The 17,663-nt window shown below is 38.2% G+C and overlaps 1 protein-coding gene across 1 annotated transcript in view; it reads right to left on the bottom strand.

Moving 5' to 3' along the window:
• FAM120A (family with sequence similarity 120A) overlaps nt 1-17,663 on the bottom strand; it is a 189,423-nt gene that overhangs the window by 43,249 nt on the left and 128,511 nt on the right. The window contains exons 9-10 of the mRNA XM_049896569.1: nt 16,091-16,318; nt 12,634-12,808 (exon numbers count right to left, since the gene is read on the bottom strand). Of these exons, the coding sequence (XP_049752526.1) occupies nt 12,634-12,808; nt 16,091-16,318 (403 nt within the window). The remainder of the gene's footprint in view (nt 1-12,633; nt 12,809-16,090; nt 16,319-17,663) is intronic.

Here is a 17,663-nt window from a genome sequence, read left to right as displayed (position 1 = left end):
TTCGTGATTTAATGAATCATTTATATTTCCAGTTAGGCTACAAAAAGATTTCTTCTCAAGCAAATCGTGACTTGATTTCCCTATATAACTAATATGTACAACAAATTGAGATTGTCTGACAAAATCTGGTCAATATTTAAAATCCATTAAAAACAACTGGTCTAATTCATAGATGTATGTAATGATCTGATTATTTTAACATGAAAAATCCAATTTAGATAGCTAATACCTTTTACTACGTAAATACTTTCACAAATTAGATTTGAGAAATAATTTGCATTTGGTAACTACTTAAGGGTATCCTACTTAAACATATCTGTTAAACTCCATTTTAAAAATTGGTAAGGACTAACCACACTGTAATGAGATTTAAAAAGCCCAGTGAGACCACAAGTAGAAGGAATATTCCAAGTTTTGAAATTCTAGATGATGCCAGCACACAGCAATTATATTCAGCAAAATTCAAGACAGTGTAAAATTTTCTAACATTTTACCTCAAAAAAACAAGAAGTTCTAAATTGGTATGTTACAAAAACAATGACCTTGTATCCACAATTACATTACCACTGCTAGAGTCAATAAATTCTTACAAACACATGAACATGTACATTTTCCCACATAAATTAAGGAAAAAACTCTGATGAGGAAATACAATGAAGACAATCCACACTGCACATCAATATGCTAAGATTTCTCATTAACTGCATTGATTTAACAATCTGATAAAACTTGGTTGCACATTTCGTAAGTAGCCAATAGCCCACTTTAGTTCAATAAACATCAGAACCAAAACAGGAACCTGAGGGGTCCCTTGCCCAGTTGGTTGCCAGACACAAGCCCAAAGCCCCCAGCTGGCTGCCCGCATCACCACACAGCCCCTTCCGGGGACAGCTGCTGGCACGGAGTTCTGATTGATCTTCAATACACTATTTCTATCCAAATAACATTTATCCACCTAAGGTAATGTCTATGGCAGCTGAGAGATTCTGAAGAATCTAAAATCTTGGCAAAGGTTGAATGAATGACTAGGTTCCACCCCTAGTCTTAGTTATGCAATACAATAATCTCTTAAAATGTTATGAAAACCACCAACAGTTAGATACTTGTATATAGTCTGTCACCAACAGGAAAAAAAAAAAAATGTCTACAACAGATTGTTTCAAGGATGAAGCACTGTTAACAGTGGCTACATACACAGGCATGCCACGTGTACACACCACTGGCCACAGCATCAGCGAAGGCACTGGTTTTGGAAAGTTAACTCTAAATGTTGCCAACTTCACACAAAGCACACTCTTTGAACAGGTGTATAAATACAGTTACTAAATATTTTCCTTTTTAAAAAAAGGTAGTTTCGTCATTAGGAAAATTCTTTTCATTTACATTTGACTATCTTTCATATTTAAAAATGTCAAGAAAAATTTTAAATACTTAAAATGCTTATTTTAAAATCCATCAAGTCAAAACACAGATATACATGTATAAATACATGCCTATTTGTCTTTATTCAATATTTTTCCATGCCAGATTAAAAACCAATAATGTGTGTCTATGTAATTAGCTGGACCCTGTCCTTTGGACGTACAATCTAAGAGACTACCATTTTTTTTTTTCCTGAGCTACATCAAAGAACAGTTGCAAAGACATTTCACAGCAGCATGTGATATGTGAAGAACTGTCATCATTGTCATTGTTATCATCATCACCATACCACCACCACCACAGACATAGGTGCCCTTCCTGTGGGCAGGACACATCCTAGGCCTCATCTCCTGGAATCCAATAACCTTACGGGACTGGCACTACTGTCAGACCCAACAAGAGAAAACCAGCTAAAGCAAATTACGTAACTAGCTATTAACCAATATGCTGTATTTCTATTAGATTACTCCGCAGAATTCATTTTAATGCCATAAAAAGCAAAAATGCATTATTTAATTTTTCTATGTGATAGCTTCATTTTGGTAGCAAAGGATTTAAGAGAACTGATTAGATTTTATTTTCGGTTGTAGAAATAGTTAACCTAGGTTGGCTCATGTTTGTCTCCAACATGTGGTTTAGAAACAGACACACACATGCGTACACAACACACACAGAGCATACACTTACTGCATTTTTACAAACACAGGCTATACATGTTAGAAGTCCTAACACATACAGGACGTAAATGGAATGCTACCAGTTAGTATTCATTTAGGCATTCTTATTAAATCTATCTTTACCTTAGCCCATTTATTTTCCTTCCATTTAGTCAGCTCTGCTCTTGTCTCTCTTTAAACAATTATTTTATTATATTTTGTTTTCATTCTAGAAATAAAATGTTGACAGATGATTTTCGTTCTCAAACTCTATAGATCTAATTTTTATCTGTATTTATTCCAGTTTTAGGGTTCTGTGAACCTACCTTGGTTTGCTTTCTCTATTAGGGCTCTGAGGGGCCAAGTATGCCTGAATTTACCTGGCATGCTGCTGTATGCTCAGATCCAACGAAACTCAGGTTATAGATGAACATATACCCCCTAGGAACTGCCACTTAGTTCTTCCTAACAGGCCCTGAGTCAATACTCCAGATGTCCTGAAGAAAGCAAAAGAATCAAACGGAATACTGTTGTTGTGTGCTGTCACATCAATTTCAACTCACAGAGACCCTACAGGACAGAGCAGAACTGCCCCATAGGGTTTCCTAGGCTGCAGTCTTTATGGGAGCAGTCTGTCAGAGGTGTTTTCTCCCATGGAGTGGCTGGTGGGTTCGAACCACTGACCGTTAGGTTAGCAGTCAAGCACTTAACCATTACACCACTAGGGTTCAAATGGGATAAAAATACCAGTTCATATTTATTCAGTGCCTACCATATGCATAAATGGTCCTTGAGTAGCACAAATGGTGTGTGCTTGGCTACTAACTGAAAGGTTGGTAGTTCTAACCCACCCAGAGGCTCTGCAGAAGGCCTGGCCATCTGCTTCTGTGAAGATTACAGTCAAGAAAACCCTATGAAGCACAGTTCTACTCCATAATACATGGGGCCGCCACAAGTCAGAATTGACTCAATGGCAGTGGGTTTGGGTTTCGGGCTTACCATGAGCATAGAACTGTGCACAGTAAGACTGTAGATATGAAGTAAATATTAGGTATTAGTTTTCTCTCTCACAGTTCTAAGCATTTTTGTTGTCTATCTCTAACATTCATGACAAAAAAGGAAACCAAACCCACTGCCATCAAGTTCATTCTGACTCATAGCGATCCCATAAAGTTTCCAAGGTTGTAAATCTCTATGGAAGAAGACTGTTACACCTTTCTCCTATGAAACTGCTGGTAGTTTCGAATTGCCCACCTTTCGGTTAGTAGTCAGTCACTTTAATCAAAATTCATGACAAGAACAGCTCAAATCTAATTTAGGAAATATATGTCTTTATCAGAGAAAATGGGAGTTAACACAAATCGTTGTTCAAAAAGCAAAACTGTTTTTAACTTGCTTCATTTTTTTTAAATGTGGTTTTTTTAACCCAATTTTTACAGGAGAGCTTCTGCGTGTATCACCACTTAAAAGTCAAGCAACCTTTGGTCATTCATTTAATAACTATTGTTGAGCACCGACTGCACCTACTGAACACCTTATACCATGCTGCAAAGTAAGTTACTATCTCCTTCCTTAATACCTGGTGCCAGGGCAACAGGGAGAGGCATGTGAGAGCCCAGGGCTCTGAATTGAAGGAGGAGTTCATCTCAGGCACAGCAAGCGAAGGTTAGCACCATGTTGATGATTAAATATAATAAGGCACCTAGCACCCCTCTATAGTTATGTGGTTAGATTGTGTGAGATCAATTATTTTATAGATTAATAAATTCCAAGGGACATTCAATTTTCAGGTTGACAAACAGCAGTCTCCAGCACATTACGAAACAAACAAACCAGACCTAGCTTTGTTTTACGACTTCCCTGAGCTGGGGAAGCTGGAGGGCAGCCATTTTAAGGAGATGAGATCACACACTACAATTTCTTCTCTCTTCTGGGCTCTAAGTTTCTTCATAAAATTAACTGTTGCCCAGGAGAGGATGATTTCTCAGTTTACACCACATTATTCAGTTCACAGGAAATAAGCAAATACAAAGTACCCAGCCAATAGTACGTTTTTGTCATGTATTGCAAAGATTACTGGTTATCTATGGATTGTTCAGAATAGTGTCAAGGCAATGGGACTACCAGAACCAGAGTGGGACATTGTCTGCGATTTCGAAAAGAGCATCATGGCATAAAATTATCTCTGTAAGGGTATTACTTTAAGAAAGATTCGTTCATGTCGCCTTTTAAAAACAGGGCTTTGAACTGGTTCAGGTCAGAACCTCTGCTGAGAATTTGTATTTCCACCCAGCTATCCTGAATCATCATCTCATAGCGACACTATAGGACGGAGCAGAACTGCCCCATAGAGTTTCCAAAGAGCGCCTGGCGGATTTGAACTGCCGACCCTTTGGTTAGCAGCTGTAGCACTTAGCCACTAGGCTATGTCGCTGTGAGTCGGGATCGACTCAACGGCACTGGGTTTTGGTTTTTTATCCTGAATCAGGAAACCCTGGTGGCGTAGTGCTTAATGGCTACGGCTGCTAACCATAAGGTCAGCAGTTTGAATCTACCAGGTGCTCCCTGGGAACTCTATGGGGCAGTTCTACTCTGTCCTATAGGGTCGCTGTGAGTCAGAATCTGACTTGATGGCAACGGGTTTATCCTGAATCAGATCTATAGTTTAACAAGATCCCTAGGTGATTCTTGTGTATAACTTCCTGGGAACTTGTTAGAAATAAACGCAAAATTCTCAGCAGGGGTTCTAACAGGAAGGAACTGGTTTGAAGCCCTGTTTTAGAACAGACTAAGAATATCCCAAAGGTCAACTAATGCAACTGCTGTGTGAGTAAATCTGTGTTTCACCACTACCGAATACTTATCTAGTTAGTCCTACTGACTGGAAAATTCATTTTTTCAAGAAGTAGCCTACTTCTAAAAGATGACACAAACATTATTATACTTAAGCTGTCAGTTTAAACAAAAAACCATTACTTTCAGTCAGAAGTTAATCTTGTTCTAGGATCATATTTAAACCTGTGACAACTACCCAGAAAATCTGTTGTGACGCTGACTTTGGGATCCATTCTAGGTCAGGAATAATAAACAGGTTTCATTCTGTATGCCAATCCTAACTGACTAGTAGTGGCTGCCTACTAGGCCACATTATCAGTACATCTCTAAGCTCAGTGCCAAAGAGTAGCATGATTAATTAGTAATGCCTGCTAAGGACTTAGGAAGGTAGAGTTGGAGCATGTACGCAACATGCTTACAGGTGAGGACAAAGATTGAGAGATAAATGACTTCGAAGACAACGGCCAACTAGACTTCTGATGTATACGTGTGCATGGATGTACATGTGCATGGCATATTTGGAGGAGCTGTTGTTTGACTTGCTGAGCTTTTCTTTTCTTTCAATAGGAAAACTATTCACTAACTTCTAAACAGCATCAGAGTGCAAGCGGTGGGTAGATTCCAGCTGGTTCAACACTTCCTAATGCTGACATGTCTGCGAGCACCCTCCACAATTCTCAAAAATAAAAAGGCTGTGATTTTTTTTCTTAAACCTATGATGCCTGAAGCCACCATCAACAAAATATATAATGTTTTGTAAGTCACGGAATACAAAGAAAAATGTGGTATTACTGGCGCGTAAATAAACGCTATTCATATTTCTCATTTGTTTCACTTACATTGTCCCCAGCATATTAGAAACTTGGTAGTTCAAAGGCATAAGAAGTAAATACACTAAAACCTGCAAAAGCCAGAACCTGTGTAAGGCAAAAACCTGTCAGAGAAGAAAAACTCAAATATTTTCTACTAATAGAGAGCGACAGGAAAATGGTAAGACTGCACTCAAAGGCAGAAAACTTTCAAGGCCTGGAAAAACAAGTTAGTCCTGTCAAGTTTCGGCTCTCACAGGCTTTACTGTATTAATACAAAAGAGTACCATCAAAGATTGTCTGTCCTTAAATATTGCTTTCCTAACCAACCATTTCTTGTGCTAGGTCTACTCAAAGTTCTGAGGAAAAAGTTCATTAATGCTACTCCTAGAATAAAAACGTTCAGATAAACATGTAAACTGCCTCCATAAAACTCGTGCAAAAAAGATGTTTATAATAACCAATTTTTACACATATCAGCACGCTAATGCTGATCATCTTAAAGTATTCCATTTTATAATACAAACCACAGTGAACAAAGTTCATTGACTTTTTTTTAAAAAAACAGCCCCAAATACTTAGCACAAACAAAAATATTTCTAAGGCAAACTGGACCAAAAAAAATCAATTTTCCTTTTTGCCTTTCTTGATAGATTAAATATCATAATATAGAAAAATCCTTTATAAAAGTTGTCTTCACTGTATATAAACTTGCTTAATTCTATCAGTTTATCCCACGTGTCTATAATTTATGTCCATCTACTTCTTAAAAGCTTCTTTCGCTCATTTAATTTTGAGGTAATGGGGAAGATATTATAGGAAATAAAAGGCAAGAAAACAGGTCAATTTTATTCAGTAGATGATTTCATTTAAAAAGGTGCAATCACTGAGCTTTACTTCCTGAACTTCAAACTTTCCAATTATAGCAGAGGCTACTCATTACCTGTTGTAATCTTTTTTAAACATAGAGAATTTGAGCCCTATCTTACTTGTCTGTGAACCACTGCACCCTCTCCTATTTACCACACGGTAGAAAACTAAGGGGGCAAGACTACCAGGAGCTGGGTGTCAACCTGAGTATCCTATTTGTGAGTGGCTGAGGGCAGGGCAGGCAGGGAGGAAAGGCTCTGCGGTGGAAGAAAAGAGAGTTAGTGCCTGTCACTGCCCCCATTCAGGAGTGACTAGGGAAGTGAGTCTAAACACCTTGCCACTGTGTTTGTTTTCCCATAATGAAGACATCACAGCAAGGCAGGGTCCTGAGCCTAGAGTTCTGGGATTCAGACCCTGTGTCCTACACAGAACAGTCTCACCATTATTTCAGTTGTAAGAGAAACAGCTTTCTGGGGGAAACGGAGTCTACTCTCCCTCCTCCCTCAGCAACTGCTATGTCACCATCCATCCCATTTGGCTGAATCCTCTTGTGCTTGGAAGTAAACAGTTCTCTTCAGCTTGCCCCACTGATGAGGTTTAGATTTCCACAATATGGACTTTCAGTAGCATAATGCAGTAAGTATTCTGATGAATTTTTTTTTAAGCAAAATTACAGAACCTAGGAATAGACATACAGGAATAGAAAATAAACTGCAAGCATTAATTCAATATGACTTTCAAAAGGCTGGAATTCTTCTGATTATAGATATTCTACTTCAATCATATAATGACCTCAAAAGAGAAACTGTGGTAAGTCACCTTAAATCACAAATCATGAGCACTTTAGCACATGCCTTAATTAAGAGACTGAATTTCCAAATGAATAAACGTCTTAAATCTAGTAAGAGTTAAATACTCTTAAAATAACCCTTTAACTTCCATATGCCCTCTCTGGTAATAAAGCTGTCTTGGGAAATTCTTTTTTGGTTACAGTGACCATTAACGGAACATCTGCATATAGAAATGACCTAATTTCTAAAGCTATTTTAGATCAAAAACCTGAAGTTCAGAAATAGCTATATTATCGACTTGAGCAGACAGGCTCTTTCTGGAGCCCATGGAAAGAGGTTTTAGTTACCAGTCTACCGAACGCTGATCACAAAGCCAGTGGAGTATTTTAAGAACAATTCTACCACAAAGACATTGACATCACAGAATACTTTCATGTATTTTATGACTTCTTGCCAATTATATGGTTTAATCTATATATCTTTTTACAGCCTAAGAGTGACCGCAGGTTAGTGACTCCTAAGATAGCGGATATAAACAAGATTTAAATACATACATTCATCTTTCAAATCCAAGAACCCTTGAACCCTTGAGAAACATTTACAGGTCCACTTTGGTTCAGCCTGATCAGACTTCTCTATTTTCCCATTTAAATCAATTGGAACAGTGATTTACTGTACTCATCTCGAGCCTCAAGAAGCTACAGTATTGTCTCCTTAAGAATACCAACATAAGTACCAATGAACAGGTATTTCAAGTAATGAAACTGGGATAGTTTGTTTCATGTGTCAACTTGGCTAGGCTACAGGGCCCAGTTTTTTTTTTTTTTTTTTGTCAAACACTAGTCTAGATGTTGCTCTAAGGGTATTTTTAGAGTAATATTTACAATCAGTTCAAGACTTTAATGGCAAAAACTCGATTTCTGAGAAGACAAGGATTCTGCCTCAAGACTAACAATGTCATTCTGCTGGAGTTTTCAGCCTGCCTGGCCTACAGATTTGGGACTTACCAGCCTCCCTCAATCACGTGAGCCAATTCCTTAAAATCGAAATCAATTGCACATGCACCCACGCACTCACTCACTCTCTTCCTGTTGGCTCTGTTTCTCTGGAGACCCCTAACTCAGAAACCTAAGTCAATGGCATGACCAGAGCCTGTATTTAGTCAGCTGAAATCTAATAAAGAGGTTATAAGGGAGTAATTTTAACATATGAACTGTCAGTGAGAACTATAAGACCACATAGTACAAATACTAATTTCTCACACAAGGTTTGTTTTAAGCAAGTCGAGAGTACTCAGGCTTAACGTTCACAAAAGATCTCAGGATAGCAATCTTCCTTGTGCAGAGGTGGTATTCCAATTAAGAGTGACAATTAATGGAGATGAATTAATGACTTATAAACTATTATTAGCTAAGGTCTTTCAACTTTTAAACTAAGAGATCAAATGTACACATCTTTTCCAACAGAGGTATATTTTTATTTGTAAAAGCCCATTAATAAAAAAAAAAATTAATAATACATTTGTTTAAATAAACATTTAAATTCCAGAGATTTAATTCAATTTTTCCTAAGTAATGGTCATCTAAATCCACCCTTTCTGTCTCATTTAAGAGTTTCCTCCTTTTCAGTTCGGTCTAGATGTCTTTATCTAACTCATCTCTCTAAACAGAAACAGCACTCTTAGCACAACTTCAATGGCTCCCCCTTGCCTACAAAAAAGTCGAAACTCGATTCATAAATAACCTGAGCAGAAAAGATCAAAATTGTTTTAGTACTGACCTTTCAAAAAAAAAGCCTTAATGTTTACTATGAGCACACTCATACAAATTAAATTTTCTAACACATCAAACTTCGAGTCTTTATATCCCATAAGCCATGTACCATGTATCTATATAAATTATTTACTTTTTAATACATGCTTGACTCTCATCTAAGAGAGTAATACATACAACAGACATAAATGCTTATGAAATTACTTTTAAAATCTTATTTACTTTTTAAAAAATTGTAAACTAAATTTGCCAACAATTTCAGCTGGAAAAAATACCTACATTCCATCGTCAGTTCATAAGCTCCAGCCATAGCTGCGACCTAAGCATTTTCTTATTTCAAGTTGGCTCCCTTTCCCAAACTAAACCCATAGTATCCTTACCCCTCAATTCTTCTTAATCTGCCTTCACCAAGAAAGGTGGTCCTAAAGCATGGACTCTGCTTTTCTCTTCCATCTTATCTAACTCTACTAATATCTTTATAAAATCTTCCTATTTTCACTAATAAATTCACCTCATCTCTTCCCATTCTTACCCAGTTGTCAAAAGAATAACACAACAATAACCAAACTATTCAGTCACCAATCCCTAAAAAGGAGAGGTGGGAGGGAGGGAGAGAGGAGGAGGAATGGAGGGAAAGGAAGAAAAGAGAGGGAGGGGGAGGGGAGCAGGAGGGGGTGGGGGAAGAAAGGAGGGAGGGGGAGGGGGAGGGGAAAGGAAAGGAGATACTTCCTACCACATTTTCTCTCTCAAGCTCTCCTACCAACCTCAGCAAATCTGAAAATACTTCCTGCTCCTTGGCCTCCACCCCTCTCGTATTCCCCTGCACCTCCTCTCCCCCCATTTTGCTTTTCACCTTCCTAGAATATAAGACTTCTGTCCCCACTACTAAGACAAGAGCTCTCCACTGCCTGACTGTTACCTACTCTCTCATTTCTCACTGCCCAGGCAACATCTTAACTCTACTTAACACTAACTCATTTTTCTGAAAAAAATCCTGCTCCTCTGAGCTTTATATTACAGTGAATGGCATCACCATCTGAAGTATGGCCTGTGTGAGTCATCTTAGACTTCATCAACCCTTCTCTTCTTCCATTCCCATGTCCTCCACCCCCAGCTAGAGGTGGTTCTAAATGGCAAACCTGACCCTATCATTTCTCTGCTTAAAACAATTCTAAGGACAGACTAAAAAAAAACCTCCTTGTGCTACGGCCCTTGCCTACCTTCCAGGCCCCCACTCCCCCATGCTGTGTACTTCAGACCTTCAGAACCGTTTGTCTTTCTTCAAAGAAGTAATTCTCTCTTGCCTTTATGCTCAGAAGATGCTGGCCCATTTAGCTGAATAGAGTCCCAAACTTCTGCTTTCTCCTATGGTCTGTTAAGAGGACAGCCAGCCTCTCCCAGGCCTAGCATAATGCCTGGCAACGACTATGGATCAGACATGTTTCCGTATATTTCAATATGGAAGAGCAAAAGTAATGTTTTAAAACTGCAGAACAGTGGGAGGGCAGAAGAGATCCGGACTCTTACATTAATCAGCTTTATGATAGTGTCTGACACCTGCAGCATACCTATGATGAAGAACTTCCTGAAACTTGGGGGGGATCTCATCAGAATCCCAGGGACAATACACTACCTACTGCTTGTGGGAAGCATGGATACAGAGGCTCTAGAAACAAACTCAGCCATGTTTAATCTGTACTTTCACAGAGCTGTGAGCAATACAAAGGGAAGCGAGTCTTGAGTTCACTCAATGCTCTCCAGGTTATGATCACTACAAATTCCCTGAAGAGTTTTCTGCATAAAGGTAACTACGTTTTTGAAACACATTAGCAAACAAAGAACAGCCTTGCGCTGCAAGAGCCAAGGCAGTGCTATCACAACTTAGGACAGGAGGTGGACTTGGATGGCATCCTGCTAGGGAGCACATTGGTTCGGTATTCTAAGTCCACGGGAAACATGAGTGACACCAGGAAACTGGAAATAGAGAACCCCCTACCTAGGCAGAAGGCAGCCTGGGGGTGAGAGGCAGGCAGGCAGGAACTCAGAGTGGCGAGTGGCAGCTCTAGCGGCAGCGGTGCTGCGCTACACTGCAAGGGAAAGCTGGGCAGGTTGAGATTATGAGATGGCATTGTTTTTTAAGCAAATGAATCACACAATGTGAGAAAAGAATCAGGATATATATATTTAAGAATACACTGGATCTTTGAAAAGAATTCCAGTATTAGGCGCTTCAAATGTTATTTTCAGGCATCAAGGAGGCAGAAGGATCAATTCTATGAAGGCCTGTGGAATGAGCATTATCTTCTTTTCAGCTACAACCACATAAACAACTCAGCAATCACAGTACAACTATCTTCAAGAAAGAGTAGCGAACGATGCTTAATTTTAAAATGTTACAGAATCACAATTTTGCTACAGTAAATGAGAAGTAATTGGAATATATAAAATGTAAGAATCTAGTGAACTTACTTTTTAGAACTGCTAGAATCTCTCTAGTTTCAAACTTCCAAAGCTAGGAAACCTTCACATACTTGGTCTCTGGCTGGAAACGGCGCCACTCATCTAAGAACACCCGCACTGCCACACCACACGGTCTGTGGGTCCTCTGCTGTAGAGTTGTAACACACTAAGTAGTCTTAGCTTGAAAAGGATTTGGTTCACAATTCCTACAATTCATAATGTTCCTATTTTAGACTAAATTCTGGGAAATGTCTCTGTATTTCCCACTAGACATACACCGACTTTTACATTCCTTACGTCTGTAGGTAAAATGACCTAGAACAGAGAAGCATTTTTTTCCCCAAAAATATTACACTGGCCCCTTAGAAGATGGAAAATGTGTTTGACCGCAACTTTTAACATTTCAAGGAACACTTTTCAGACTTTCCACCATCACCCTCCATCCCCAAGGTTAATCAGTTGGAACTGTCTGTTAAATTTACAAGGACTCTGAGGGGCATTAGTACACTTCTGTGATGACACACTAAAATCACACGGCAGTTGTTTACAGCTGCTGAGCTATGTACAGTGGCACTCCAACAGCACAGAAACAGTCCACCAGGGAATGAGTAAAACCTTCCTTGAGAACAGTGGACTTCCGGAGAGCAGATGTGCACCTCATAAAAATCAGAGTACAGACAGTGCACCCATACTTATTATGAAGATGTGCTAATTACAGGAAGTGATGGCAATTATCAAGACAGCTTCCAGATCAACAGTGCTTATCAACGTACTATTTTATTATCCAACTGAATAAACATCATTACTGGAATGCTAATGAGGAAAAACAAATCTGTGACTGTTCCTCCTTTTCTAAACACCTTGACTCTGGCCCTCTTGGCCATGATGAAAGTCCCAGCTTCTTTACACAGGAGGCATTCAGTGTTAAATCAGTAATGATTCTTCTAACGCTTTAGAAAATGCACAAGAGATTATGAGGTACTGAAGAAAACAAACAATGGATTTTTACAGTACATACATTCTGGAGGAAGTCTGTTCTTTCTAAAAGCAAGTCTCTCAGTTTTCTTTCTGCTTTCTGCCAAACTAAACAGGACTCCGTAAACATACTGACGAACTGGCCTATAGAGCAGGGCGGCAGGAGGCAGGTCTTTGTTGGCTTCATCTTCAATAGAAACAGCAATTTTGATTTCACCCTTTGCATGGAAGAAAGCAGAATAATATTGCACATTTTTCATGTTGAATTTACAATAAACTCACAGAAATATATTGTATTATTTCCACTTAATAACACTGTAATTCTAACCCAATTAATCACTTGGTAGGCTGGGCTCAAAAGATATGCTCTAGCAGTAAAAATAAAACCTACATTATTTTAGTTTTAATCTGAAACCAAGAACAAAAGAAAACCACGTAGATGATCCTAGTCTTTGAAACAATCTAGACAGGCAACATCCGACTATAAATAGAATAGAAAAAGTAGAGAACCTGCAAATTTTATTTATAGATTCGAGATAGTTACACGTAATGAGACATAATTTTCAACGACCTATACAAAATCCAAGGAACTTGAGTATTCTGAAAATAAAATGGTCAGATTTTCTTCCATAAAAAAGTACCACATGTTAAAAATGATCTGCCTAAGAGAATTCTTAAAAGTTATTTCTTTTCAAAGTTTTGCCATAGTATGGTAAAACCAAAACAGATCTGTTGCCATCGAGTTGATTCTGACTCACAGCAATCCTACAGGACAGAGTAGAACTGTCCCACAGGGTTTCCGAAGAGCAGCTGGTGGATTTGAACTACTGACCTTTCAGTCAGCAGCCGAACTCTTAACAACTGTGCCGCCAGGGCTCCCCACAGTATGGTAAACCAAAAAACAAAACCAGTGCCGCTGAGTCGATTCTGACTCATAGCGACCCTATAGGACAGAGTAGAAACGCCCCATAGAGTTTCCAAGGAGCGCCTGGCAGATTCGAACTGCCGAGCCTTTGGTTAGCAGCCATAGCACTTAGCCACTACACCACCGGGGTTTCCCGCAGTATCGCAGGTACTCATTAAATGCATTAAACTGAATGAGATGGTATGGACAGCTACTAGAGGCAGAAAGTGAATGGATGAAGCCCCAATCTATTTTATTCTGCCTCAAGAACACTGCTGCCAAGAGATAAATGACTGGCTATGACCCTCTGAAATGGAGACTGTTGCACAAATTCTGTGGTCACCTGTCTCGGATATTTTATGGTATCAAGGTTTGTTTCAAGATATTTTGTGAGAAATTTTATTTACATATATTCATAACATAAAAATACATTTATGGTCTTCAATGTCTCTTAAATTTATTGATATATATATCCCTTAATAATTATTTTAAAATATTTACCCTTTCTTTCACATAAATTTAATTTCAAAATTCATCTTTTCCCTCATCACTTAAGCTAAGAAATCACTGACAGCCCAAGTACTTTCATTTTCATTCACCTAGGGAGTATTTATGCTCTTAATATTCTGATGCTTTGATAATGCTCTACACTACCATGAGGTTTCATCTCACCACAAATGTCTTAGCCTGGTCGATTTGAAAACAGCTATTCAGCTTATAGGAAACAGCATGCTTCAAAGCCTCAACTTTACTATTAAACCACAAATTTTAATAGTGGTTAGCTCTCATGAACAAGGGACAGAGGTAGTACTACACGACATTCAGAGTAAATTAACCTTATCTATAATGTTTTTTTGTTTGTTTGTTTTTGTTATAATGTTTAATAGGGTATTCGTGATTCAGTGGTAGAATTCTTGCCTTCTGTGTGAGAGACCTGGGTTCGATTCTTGGCCAATTCAGCTCATGTGCGGCCACCACCCACCTGTCAGTGCAGATTTGTGTGTTGCAATGATGCTGAACAGGTTTCAGTAGAGCTTCCAGACTAATGTGGAGTAGGAAGAAAGGTCTGGCAATCTACTTTTTAAAATCAGCCAATAAAAACCCTGATTCATATACTGGAAATTTTTCTTAAATGCTATTTTAAAATCTGAAGACAGTCAAGTTTAATTTTTACAACAGTCATTTTTATCAATATTAGCCTTTGAAATCAGTAAGCACTGAAGAAGAATAACAGCACATTTTTCTATCACCCATATTGATTTAATCAATTATCCATACAACAGAAAAATCCAGTGTGTACATGGTATAGGACTGATCACTCTGACACAAGTATGTGAGTCCAAGGAACCTTACAACCCCAATGAGGAAAATTTGCAATCTCTTTAGATGTCATTTTGAAAGATGTCTCCTCAAAACTCTTGTCTCTTTAAACTTAGCAAATACCTTTACCTGCAACAATAACTTCACTTACCCTTTATAATTTATGTTGAACCTGAAAAATAAAATGTTTACCTTACAATCATAATCTGAAAAGTGATACTGTACATGCATACCCATACCAAATAATATAGGAGAGTTTAAGGAAATCATAATTTAAAAAATAAATTGAAGGAGATGGGTAAATAGTACTGGTCTAACCACTCTTTATTTCCTTTAATTTATAAAAGTAAACAATGTTTAGTCAGTTAACACTCAAAGAAGTCACCTCCAGAGTACTGTGGAATAGAAGTGCCTACTGCATCTGACTCCATTTTACAAACCAAATATGAATTGCAGGAAATAGAAAGAAAAAAGCCTAATTATATATGATGACATAGATATTGATGAAAAAATATTAATAATACATGGTTCTAATAAACCAATTCTGCATGCGATATCTGGTAACGAATGTAATTTGTTAAACTGTGGGTCTACAATTATAAATACCAACATAAAGACTACAAATCATGGAGGAAATTTAAATAAACACAGATGTATTTGAGACCCAAGATTCAAAAACAATGCCACCCTGTATGTATGTACTTAGACATACATTTGGTAAGACACTAATAAAGTGAAATTATGTAACTGTATAAAACACTAATTACGTTTTTTGACTATGTACATGTTACAAAATTTGGTATTCCAATTTTTTGCTATTAAGTACTACAAAAACTGTACTCAGTGAGGTAGACAAACAAGTCAAAATACAGAAAGTACTATTAGCTACTCAAAAGGGGAGACATTATTTTCTAAGGACAAATGATAAAGAAATTAGATACTGTATCCAACATCAGAATTCAATCTAACGCCATAGCACAAATATGGTGTAAGAAAATTTGAAACTGGAAATAATTACAAGTCATAAAATAATTTGATGTATCATTATTTAATTAGAAGTTTCAAAAATATTTTATACTAAATTGACGGAAAGAGACAAGTTTTTTTTTTAACTGTGTTTACAGCTTAAAACTTTCAGATTTTGCTCAGTGTTTTGAAGGGGAAAATTTTGTTTCAAAGTTTAGAAGACAGAGAAATACTTCAAAAAGGAAAAACACGTAGAAACCACCCCTGTAAGCTAATGGACCATAATAATAAATGACCCCTTTAACAATACCTTTGTCAGGATATGAAAGATGTAGGGATACATTAGCCCCTTCTTGTGCCTGTGTTCTGCCACTCTCAATACTTCAGGTGCAACAGGGGGTAATGGAGGTGTGGTAATATCCATGTGGTTCCTGGTGGGCATGGACAGAAGGCAGGGAATTGGTTGTACGGTGCCAATTTGGCTCCCTTTTCCTTCAGCTATCTGGCTTCCTGAAGAGGCAGTGGAAGAACCTTCTGCCTACAGAACAACGGGTAACAGGGAGGGGGAAAAAAAGTTTATTTCATATTTCCATTCATTTTAACCTATAGTAGGTGCCTGTCCAGGCCAGATATGGACAAAATAAAGATGAGTACCGTCTCCAGGAGATAAACAGAGCAGCAAGGTAGGTACTACTGGAGTGCCAGAAGAGGAGAGCAAGTAATAAATTATTCAAATTAACAGAATTTTACCACTGAGAGATGAGAGATCTCAGATTCAATCCCTCTCATTGTCATGCTTAGCTTAGGACCTCACATACAGAGACCACCATTTATCATCCATTATGCCACATAATATATAATCCTCTGCTGGCCCAGAGCCTGTTTATTCCAGACCTCCTCCTTGCCCTTTCCCTGCTATGCTCTGTGGTGGGGTCGGGGAGAAGCTAGCCCCTACAGGCTATCTCTGGGGTAGGCTCTGACCCTGGGAAGAACTGGTGGGAACTGGAGGGACTAGGTCTCTGGAAGCAGCTACATCTCTTCCACAACTCCAGCCCAAAGCTCCCCCACTACCCCACTAAGTTTCAGCTTCTACTGTGTAGCTCCCACTCACGGGCTCTGGTCATACCATTTCCTCCCTATGGCCTTCCGCTCTAGAGATGGAAGTGGTTTTCTGCCAAGCCCCACTATTCTGTTTGGATCTCAGCTCATCCAACACCTTTGGGACGAATTCTCGTTTTACATGCTTAGAATGGTATCTGCTTTCCTTGTTCGATTCTGTCTAATACCAAGTAGGTATCATTTTTCTCTACAAATGAGAAAACTAAAACTCAGAGAGGTTATGCAATGGTTCATGGTTATACAACCAGTAAGTTATAGAGCTGAGATTGGATTCTCAGTCTGACTTCAATCTTGCTCTTAGTCATTACGATTGCTATTTAAAGGATAAACCAAAAACTCTAAACTCAAGCATTCTCTTTAGTCATTATAAAGCCCCGAATTCATTATATGCAGAAATTGTTTACAAAAAATCAAAGCAAAAAACAAACCATCCCATTAAAAATGTTGGGGCAGATCTAAAAATACTGACATGATACACTGTTAGGTGGAAAATATCCATTCTTGTAACAAACCACCCACCAAATAGTGAATGTATGTACAGTATATAAACAGGAAAGAGTTTAGACACCAAGATACTATCTTAGTGATTGATTATTATTAGGATGTAGCTGGATTGAGGAAGGAGAAAGCAGAAAGAAGGGAACTGCTAACCAAGAGCAATTATTGTTTGCATAATAGACATTTTTCTTTCCGAGAAAAAACGTCGGGAATAACAATGTTTATTGCTTGACTTAGTGCTATCCTAAAGTCGTATACATTTTTCT

The sequence above is a fragment of the Elephas maximus genome, chromosome 9 (assembly GCF_024166365.1).
Source record: "Elephas maximus indicus isolate mEleMax1 chromosome 9, mEleMax1 primary haplotype, whole genome shotgun sequence".
In the NCBI taxonomy this organism is placed as follows: Eukaryota; Metazoa; Chordata; class Mammalia; order Proboscidea; family Elephantidae; genus Elephas; species Elephas maximus.
The sequence above is the reverse complement of the archived record's forward strand: the minus strand, read 5'-3'. Positions and strand labels throughout refer to the sequence as shown.